Genomic DNA, 9,808 nt, shown 5'->3' with positions numbered 1-9,808 from the left:
TGACTTCACTTTTCTGGGCTCCAAAATCACTGCAGATGGTGACTGAAGCCATGAAATTAAAAGCAGAGACACTACTTTGTCAACAAAGGTCCGTCTAGTCAAGGCTATGGTTTTTCCAGTGGTCATGTATGGATGTGAGAGTTGGACTATAAAGAAAGCTGAGCGCCGAAGAATTGATGCTTTTGAACTGTGGTGTTGGAGAAGACTCTTGAGAGCCCCTTGGACTACAAGGAGATCCAACCAGTCCATTCTAAAGGAGATCAGTCCTGGGTGTTCATTGGAAGGACTGATGTTGAAGCTGAAACTCCAATACTTTGGCCACCTGATTCGAAAAGCTAACTCATTTAAAAAGACCTTGATCCTGGGAAAGATTGAGGGCAGGAGGAGAAGGGGACGACAGAGGATGAGATGGTTGGATGGCATCACCGACTCAATGGACATGAGTCTGGGTAAACTCCACGAGTTGGGTGATGGACAGGGAGGCCTGGCGTGCTGAGGTTCATGGGGTTGCAAAGAGTCGGACACGACTGAGTGACTGAACTGAACTGAATAAGCATGTATTGCTTTTTAACTGGGGAAATACGGTATTGGGACAGGGGGCAAAAAACAGAAGACACAAAAAATTCAGTTATATTTTTTCAATATTCTAATTTTTAAAACTATGAAGAATCATGATATCTATATCTATGTATGAAAAAAGAAAATGTGTAGGGAGATTATTTTTTTCTAGTTATAAAAATATCAAATACAAAAGGGTAGAAATTATTGCTTTATTTGAGAAACTTACTTCCAAATTACTTTTATGTATTTTAAAAAGTCATAAAGAGCATCCAAGAAAAAAACATATACAGTTTCCATAGGAATAAGGACAAAAAAATGGGGTTGATGACTGCCCCAAATGATATTTCCTAAAGGAAAAAAATGTAATATTTAACTTCTTTTTTTTTTGAGGCTGGGTAAGTGAACTACACACATCATAAATAAAATTTTCTTACTTTACAAGGAGGAAGGACTCTGATCCTGTTTTTGATGCATATTAAATACAAAAATCCATTGTTCTGATCAAGATGAGGGAAAAAACATCATTCTTCAACATTTCAGCTCATGCAATGAAATCCAAAGGTCTGTTGAATCCACCTTTTCGATTCATGTACTGCCTATGATGAGAAAATTTATTAATTAAAAAAATTGTGGGTTTGTCTTATAAAAGAAACAATCATATGCTTCAGAAGTTAAACCTATAAACTATTTCTAAAATGGCAACGTCTAGGGCAAGAAGTATTCAAAGTCAAAATCTAAACAAAAGCATGGAAATATACTTTCAGTATTATTTGGGAAGATTCTACAGACTTAAAAAAAAAAAAATCAATTGAAAATCCATATTTAAGTAACACCAAACAGCTACCAAGTTTAAGGAAAACAGAGAAGAGTTTCAAATAGGTACCTATCAAACAAATCTGATTACACACTGTACTAGTTCTCCCCATAAGACCTTATTTGAAGGTAATTTTATAATGGACTGTTGATTCTAGTATTTTAACTCACAGCCGTCTCAAATCACACTATTCACATTTCTAAATTAACTGAAGTATTAGTCTAAATTAACTGAAGTGATAAAATGTAGAGAAAAAGACAATGTTTGCAGATGTCTTGACTTTTCTGTTCATGCAGTGAGATTTCAAGTATGGATTGGTTTGTTTTGTGGTATTAATAAAATATGCCTATACTTAACAGATAGGTATTTACAGTTGAAATCCTTACATAATCAATTTAGATAAATAATTCAGAAGGAATCTATTTTAAAACCTATAATTATAATGAAATTAAAGTCTAAAGACTTGAGATTATGCTATTTTGAAGAAAGAACTACTTATAACCTAAAATTTTACTCCAACTACCCTTTCTCTGTAATAGTTTCTGGTTCACAGATAAATTTAAAATTATTTTAACATACAAGAATATAAACAAGGAAGATTAAATCAAGGAACAATATGGAAACCTAACTAAAGTAAGGGATTGTATGGAAAACTGCTACATTGCCTACAAACATGATTAACCCCTAACAAATTCTTTCCCAAGCATATAATTTATATTAGTTCAAACGTAATAATGGCAGCTATGCATACCTATACTTTCTCTTCTGAGATACATTTATGGCATAGGCATTTACAGAGCCATCCACCTTTTTCCCCTGGAGAGAAGCAAAAAACAAAAACCAAAACACACACACACACAAACAACACACAAGAGAAAGAATATATTAAATGCCTTGATCAAAGAGCTGGATTCCACAGACCTCTTTAATGGCAAGATTCATTTAAGCATGACGTAGTCCAATGACTGAAAGAATTTTCAGATCCTGATGATATCCCAGGAACTCTCAAGTGTTATAACCTTGTTTACATTTTTATAGTCACATATAAAGAAATACCAATATTCAAACCAACAAATGCTCATATGTATTATGTGCAAGGCATGCAGGGAAAGTGGGTAGCAGAGCCTCACCTTTTCTGGTTAGAGAATTCTTCAAAACCAGATACAAGTTATGGATATCTCCTCTAGAAAAATTCATATTCACAAAAATTTAACTTATGACCTGAACTAATGGGATTCTCAAATCAGTCACCATTCGTATCTAATCCCATTTCTTGCATAGGCTTTGAAATTTTGATTTTTAAATCAAGAATCAGGATAACAGGTACTAATGTTGTATCACTTGTACCTCAGACTTTCTTTTTCATTAATTTCTTTATGGGTCTTTTGATTCAGCAAAATGAACTCACCACTTTCTGTTCCTCATGCCTAAACTGCCTTCTCAACTCCCATCCAATCTTCAACCGTCTGGTTTTTGTGCATTCTTCGAGGCCAAGTTAAATGACCCAGCTGCTAGGAAGAGCTCTCTTCTCTAATTTCCACAGACTGTTAACTGTGCTTTCCTCACAATTCCCTCCATTTATCAAGATGTCTAATCATGATGATAATATCTACACGATCACCATGTGTAACATCACACTGTTGTTAAGTCACTAAGCCGCATCCGACCCTTTGCAACCCCATGGACTATAGCCTGCCAGGTTCCTCTGTCCATGAGATTTCCCAGGCAAGGATACTGGAGTGGGTTGCCATTTCCTTCTCCAGGGGATCTTCCCCACCCAGAGATCAAACTCAAGTCTCCTGCATTTAGCAGGTTGATTCTTTACCACTGAGCCACCAGGAAGTCCATTAATCTTTTTTTACTAAGTTCAGTTACTAAAGGCTAACTGATTTTTGAAAACTATTTGTAGAGTTGTATATTCTTAGCTCTCTTATTTACATGTTGGAATAGAAAATTTGTCCATAAACAAAACCAACTTTGAAATTTTTTAGAATGTTAAAATAGAAGGGAAAATAAGTGACTAATTTGGCATTTGAAGAGGTTCCACCATAGATTAATGATGAAATATCATAAGATACATATTACTGAAAAATACAAATGAGCTGAGGAACTATAATTGAGAGTCCTGAAGCCAACTGCATATGAAATAACATCCTTGTTGATGTCATTAACAAAACAACTGACATCATTTGTTCTTGTGGTACTCCATAATTTTTATGGAATCTATAAATTCTCACCTTATTTTTCCTTTATAAACAAACATCTTCAGCACAGACTACATTTAAAAGTAGTGGCTCCATCTTTACATCTGATACTCAGGAATTCCAAACATAACGTCAGGCAATAGTAAAACCAAAAAAAAAAAAAGAATTCTAATAAGGTCCTTCACTATTCTTCTAAAAACAGTGAAATTTAGTTGTCTCATTTTGTAAATATGTTTATTCATCCAATATATGTATTAATAAACCAGTTTACTTACAAAACGCTCATTGGAATAGCAAATAAGGAACTGGTATATTCAAGGAAAAAACCTGATACAGAAATCGCATTAAATTTTAAAATGGGGTTCACATAACCATTTGTGAGAATCAAATAGCTCATTCTTAATTTTCTCACCTCAAAATAGTCATGCCTCTGGTACTCCTCTTAGGCCACACACTGTCATTTAAAAAATACACAGGAATCCTACAGAATGACATCAGTTAGAAGCTCTTAGAGCATCTGCGATTGCCCCACTCCATTCATGACATAATGGAACACAAGATTAGGGGAAGTGGATTATTTTTGACACCTCCCCTCAGAGACTGCGACTTCTATTTGCAAAATGAAAAGGACTTAAAATTCTATAAACAAAGTTTTAAAAATATATTTTCTCTCCACACACACTCTCCCTGTCTATTCTTAATGGCTTCCTCTCTCTATCCTCCCTTCTCTCTTCATTCAATTTCCTCTCTCCCTCCATCTCCTCTTTGCTCTATTTCTCTCTACCCCATCTCCTTATCTTTCTCCCATCTCCCTCTCCACAACCTCTCCCTCTTTTGCCTCCCCACCTCCTTATTCTTTTCAATATGATGGTCAGGGCTAGAGAGCATTCAAATTCCTGTCAATCCCTCTTCTTGAGTTATGAGATATGTATGCTCCGTCTAGTCAAGGCTATGTTTTTTCCTGTGGTCATGTATGGATGTGAAGAAGGCTGAGCGCCGAAAAATTGATGCTTTTGAACTGTGGTGTTGGAGAAGACTCTTGAGAGTCCCTTGGACTGCAAGGAGATCCAACCAGTCCATTCTGAAGGAGATCAGCCCTGGGATTTCTTTGGAAGGAATGATGCTAAAGCTGAAACTTCAGTACTTCGGCTACCTCATGCGAAGAGTTAACTCATTGGAAAAGACTCTGATGCTGGGAGGGATTGGGGGCAGGAGGAGAAGGGGACGACAGAGGATGAGATGGCTGGATGGCATCACTAACTCGATGGATGTGAGTCTCAGCAAACTCCGGGAGTTGGTGTTGCACAGGGAGGCCTGGTGTGCTGCGATTCATGGGGTCTCAAAGAGTCGGACACGACTGAGCGACTGATCTGATCTGATGCAATGCCATCTTTATCTGGCAGCTGCACTTCATTCTGTTTCATAGCACTTCCCTTTCCTACAATCCTTTATTTGGTTAACCCTATCAGCCTGACACCTCAAGAGTCATCACTGACTACTCACCTCCATTCCCACCACCACTAACTCTTGTTTCTGAATTGTTCTCAGTATTCCAGCCTCTCTCCTCAGGTCAGGCCTTCATCATCTTTCACTGCATGACTGGGCAGTTCTCCTAGTCTTTTGTTTGCCCTCCATGAGGCCCCAGGTCATCTTTCTAAACATACATATAATCTGTTGCTCTCTTGCTTAAAAACCATTGCTTCCTCTCATCACCAAAATAATCAACTTAAATTCCTCAGTATGGCTAAGGATATCAGCCTTTTGTGATTTGCCTCCCACCTCTATTTCTAGCCCCATCTATAGTCACCAGCCCATCAACACCCTTTCTCTAGTCACTGAATTTGCACCTCCTCCAATACTCTATGCCGCTTCATGCCGACAGGGCATCTCTGTGAGGCTTTTCCCTCTACTTCAAATGATCTTCCTCCTCTTCTTTGTCTGATCACCTCTACTGGCCCTTTAAGATCTAATTCAAATATCCCAAGCAAATACTTCCTGAATTCCAATGGCAGCCCACAACTTCCTTCCCTTGCTTTCAAATCCCTTCACACAAACAGTTACTGTCTTCTAACAGAATAAACTTGCATCATTGGAAGAAATTACAAGTGATAGTAAAAGAATATGGAAAAATGGGGCAGATCAGTTCACATTAAGAATACCTGACTGGCTACATGTTTTACTTACTTTTGTGGAGTCAAAGGAGGCAAATCCCATTAATTTCATCATTTCTATTTCTTCCTCTGTTTTGCCCTCTAAGTCTTCCTCTGCAAAAATAAGTGATACATTTTAAACTCATTTTATACATAAAAAAGAGAGCTGGCAATAGATTAACAGTTGTTTCACTTTACCAGCAGAAAATATACTAAACAATTAGCTAAAGACTTGAATTTAATGAAAAATCCCTCAATTTGGATAGAATATAACTTAAGGTGCAAGGAAAAAGTGTGATCTCTATCCTCCATTGTAAGAGATTGCTTAAAAGGATATGCTTGGCATCTTTAGGAAGGACCACCTTCAACATCAGACAGTGAAGATACTTCCAAGATAGAATATTTTCATGTTTTTAACTGTCCTTCCTGTATCAAGAGCTCCAAATAACTAGTAATTAGGGTACAATTAAAACAAAATCTCAAAACCATATGCAAATGAATACTATGTATGTGTGTGTGCGCGCGCGTGTGCTCAGTTGCGTCCGATTCTTTCACAACAGCATGGACTATAGCCCACCAGGCTCCTCTGTCCATGGGATTTTTCAGGCAAGAATACCAGAGTGGGTTGCCATTTCCTTCTCCAAGGGATCCTCCCAATCCAAGGACTGAACGTTTGTCTCCTGCATTGCAGGCAGATTCTTTACCGCTGAGCCACTAGGGAAGCCCTTAATGAATACTGTCAAAAACTTAAATAGCTAAAGATTCAAAAATTATACTTGATTTTATAATTGAATTTCTAAACAAGGCTGTACATTTCCTACAGTTATTTATCTAATATTACCAGTTATCTGACGTTCTTTGCTTTTTGTTTCTTTTGTTTCTTTCTTTTCCTCATCTCTTCTTTCTTTCAGTCGAGAAGGGGAAGGAGATGTGGATCTATGTCGTCTTGGGGACCTAATATTTAATAAGGAAAGATGTTAGCAACAGAGACATACCTGGTGACTTGTGTTGAAGAGCACAGATATACATGAGTGCATGAAAGGTAAAGGCTGAACAAAAGCCGGATTCTAGAGAAAGGAATTTGTTCCTCAAAGCAGAATGAGGAAGAAAGTTCTGCCTAGGCCCTGACTATTAACAAAAAATTATTATTGTTTAATTATCAGTTACACTCAGTGTAGCGAGGCTAAAAATTTTTTGTAAGGCAGAGAAAAGAAAACAACAAGTGTATTTGATGGTTATTAAGAATCAGAGTCCACTTCTAAGATTCTTCCAAGATCTCACACTCTTGATTATATGGTTGAATAAACTATTAGCACCAAAAGTTTATAAAAAAGTAAGACTATAATATACAAAACACTTACTTCTTACTCCTGCTAAGTGCTTTTCATGTATTATTTCTCATTTACTCCTCAAGGCAACTCTATTATGTGGAATGTTATCAACCCCATTTTACCAATGGGAATGTTAGGTTTAGAATAAAGTGGGATAAAGTTCCGCTGATTTCATGAAACTGTAAGTCCCTTTGTAAGCGATAAAAACAAAAGTCAAGAGCAGCGACCACGCAGCTGTGGTAAAACTTCTGCTTTGCTGCACTTACCTGGAACGCCTTCTGTGTGGGGACCGAGAACGGCTTCTTCTCCGATCTCGCTCCCGGGACCGGGACCTTTCTCGGCGCCTGCGTTCTCTTTCCCGGGATGTGGACCGGGACCGCCTACGCTCTAATAAAAACACAAAATTGCAGAGTCAAAAATTACTTCAAACATCTACTGGATGGTGAGCCGACCAACAGTAATATAATGCGAGCCATTTCTAGATGTCACATTTAAAAAGTAAAAAAAGACACATGAGATTAATTTTAACAGTATAGATTTAACCCAAACTTGGCTTCCCTGGTGGCTCAGAGGTTAAAGCTTCTGCCTGCAATGCGGGAGACCCCGGTTCGATCCCTGGGTTGGGAAGATCCCCTGGAGAAGGAAATGGCAACCCACTCCAGTATTCTTGCCTGGAGAATCCCATGGTGGGAAGAGCCTGGTAGGCTACCGTCCACGGGGTCGCAAAGAGTCTGACACTACTGAGCGACTTCACTTCACTTCACCAGCATTTCAACACGCATTTATTTTTCCGCACTAATCAAGGAAAACCGGTGTGTTCGACACTTAAACAGCAGTTCTCAATTCGGATTGAGAACTTGTTAAGTGCTCAATAGCCCTCTGTGGTTCGAAGGCTCATTTAACTTTTAAGATCAACCCTGATTAGCTGAAGGTGATAAAAACTAACGAGGGGGCAGAATTGAGGTTCTAAGTGAACTCTTCCCCTCTCACTGCCCCCTCTGGGGGCTGGGGCCAGAAGTCATTATGAGGTGAGCACTCTGAACGCAAACTCCTAAACATCGATTTCCCTACTATAAACTGGGGAGGAAACCCTGAGCACTGAAGAACCTGGCGGCAGCACATGCTGAGTGTTACGGAGTGTGGCATGCATTCTCATGTCAGCTTGAAAGATAATATTTACCCCAGATGTCTAATTACGGGAATTCGGACGCAGGAGGGCTGGATGACTTGCACTAGGTCACCCAGAAATTGCGGGAACCATGGCCTGACTCTAAATTCCCAAGCCACAAGTAAAACAAGTTATTACATGAGGCTGACAAAGAGTCGGCCAAACCCCAAGTGGGTAAAAAAAAACTGCCTTCAAACCGGAGGGCTGAAGCGTGTAGGGCCCAGGTCTTCGTTCCCAGTAGACCCCTCCCTTCTCCTTAGAAGAAAAGGTTCCCCCCTCTCCGCGGCCCTTAGACTGGGAACCAAAGTGGGGACGAGTCTCCGACCGAGCCCTAGACCCTCAGAACCACTTCTGGACTCACCCCTCCGTGGGGAGCGGCTGCGACTGCGACCCATTTGGAATCCTTCTCCAGTACAAGTCGACCCGGAAACGGCTGTGCAACAACTTCCGGGAGGGCGGGAACCGAGCTTTCACCGCCGACTGGGAAACGATAAAACGACTCGCCAGGGTTCCGGCCTCTAAAGAAGGGAGGCTGCCCCAACCTGATATCACCTCTTCCGAGCCCAGCGGTTCCGTGGAGAACAGAGTTGTCATCTCTGCTCCTCCAACCCCTCTTTCCTGGTGGCTTCAGTATCTTCTCTCCCTTATTTCGAGGTGGGCATTAGAATGTGCTTTGTTGTTTAGTCGCTAAGTCGTGTCCCACTTTTTTGCGACCTCGTGGACTGTAGCCCTCCAGGCTCCTCTGTCCATGGAATTCCCCAGGCAAGAATACTGGAGTGGGTTGCCAGTTCCTCCTCCAGGGGATCTTCCCGACCCACGGCTGAAATCTGGTCTCTTGCATTGGCAGACGGGTTCTTTACCACTGACCCACCAGGGAAGCCCCTGCTCCCTGTTGGTATTCTAGAAATGTCAGGAAAAAGCCATATATAAACCACCCTAACACAGTTCTCACCCCCGCCCTGCCCCCATTATTCTTTCCTACCATCTTGTCCATAGGCAAAAAATATTTCATATCAAACCAGTCTAAACTTACCATATGCAAAGTTTTAAGTCCACACGTGGAAGCAGTAGGGCGGGTCAGGAGGCAGAGGGAGCAAGGGGAAAGCAAACATGGCTGAGAGCTTTTGTTGAGTTTTGTTGGAGGGAACAGCAGAGGCTGGGAAGCAGGCTAAGCAGGTTCTCTAAGACTGACCAGAGGCTCTTGAGATTTAAGGGCTGTCCAGAGCTGTTGGTACCTGGCCCTGGGATCTGTGGCAGAGGAATAATGCCTTGACTTGTGAGCTTGATAAAGGAGGTGATAGAGTAGGGACTTCTCACTGGCTGGCTTACATATTAAAGTCAGACTCATGAGGGGACTCATTTGCTATCTCGCAGAATTAGCTAGTCCTGGGAAGGGCAGTCTTGGCAAGGCCCCAGATGTCAAAACACTAGAAAATGAAAGCAATTAAAAAGGCATGATGAACACAAGTATTCACAAAAATATTTATTGCACACCTAGTACCGGAGGATTAAAAAAATTTTTTTTAACTTTTAAAATTTTTGGTTGCGCTGGGTCTTTGTTGCTGTACATGGGCCTTCTC

At 40.2% G+C, this 9,808-nt stretch overlaps 1 protein-coding gene across 3 annotated transcripts; it reads right to left on the bottom strand.

Moving 5' to 3' along the window:
* Positions 1–756: 756 nt before the first annotated feature.
* Positions 757–8,727, bottom strand: SNRNP27 (small nuclear ribonucleoprotein U4/U6.U5 subunit 27). 3 transcript variants are annotated; one of them, XM_006079633.4, is made up of 6 exons: positions 8,590–8,727; positions 7,327–7,447; positions 6,571–6,683; positions 5,764–5,843; positions 2,127–2,191; positions 757–1,157 (listed from the first exon to the last, which is right to left on the bottom strand). In XM_006079633.4, exons 1-6 carry the CDS (start codon positions 8,621–8,623, stop codon positions 1,103–1,105), a joined length of 468 nt encoding a protein of 155 aa, XP_006079695.1. In that variant the 5' UTR covers positions 8,624–8,727; the 3' UTR covers positions 757–1,102. The 3 variants fall into 3 exon arrangements, with proteins under 3 accessions (XP_006079695.1, XP_044782028.1, XP_044782027.1); XM_044926092.2 differs by having other exon boundaries at positions 1,030–1,157; positions 2,127–2,237; XM_044926093.2 differs by lacking the exon at positions 2,127–2,191 and having other exon boundaries at positions 992–1,157.
* Positions 8,728–9,808: the final 1,081 nt, after the last annotated feature.

Source organism: Bubalus bubalis, chromosome 12, assembly GCF_019923935.1.
Source record: "Bubalus bubalis isolate 160015118507 breed Murrah chromosome 12, NDDB_SH_1, whole genome shotgun sequence".
NCBI classification, from domain to species: domain Eukaryota; kingdom Metazoa; phylum Chordata; class Mammalia; order Artiodactyla; family Bovidae; genus Bubalus; species Bubalus bubalis.
The sequence above is the reverse complement of the archived record's forward strand: the minus strand, read 5'-3'. Positions and strand labels throughout refer to the sequence as shown.

Coding starts and splice junctions, on each gene's coding strand:
- SNRNP27 (XM_006079633.4), bottom strand. CDS start 8,623: ATGGGTCGCAGTCGCAGCCGCTCCCCACGGAGGG. Junction 5,844..6,570: donor CAAAGAACGTCAGATAACTG/GTAATATTAGAT, acceptor TTATTTTTGCAG/AGGAAGACTTAGAGGGCAAA. Junction 2,192..5,763: donor CCTCCTTTGACTCCACAAAA/GTAAGTAAAACA, acceptor GCTTCTCTCCAG/GGGAAAAAGGTGGATGGCTC.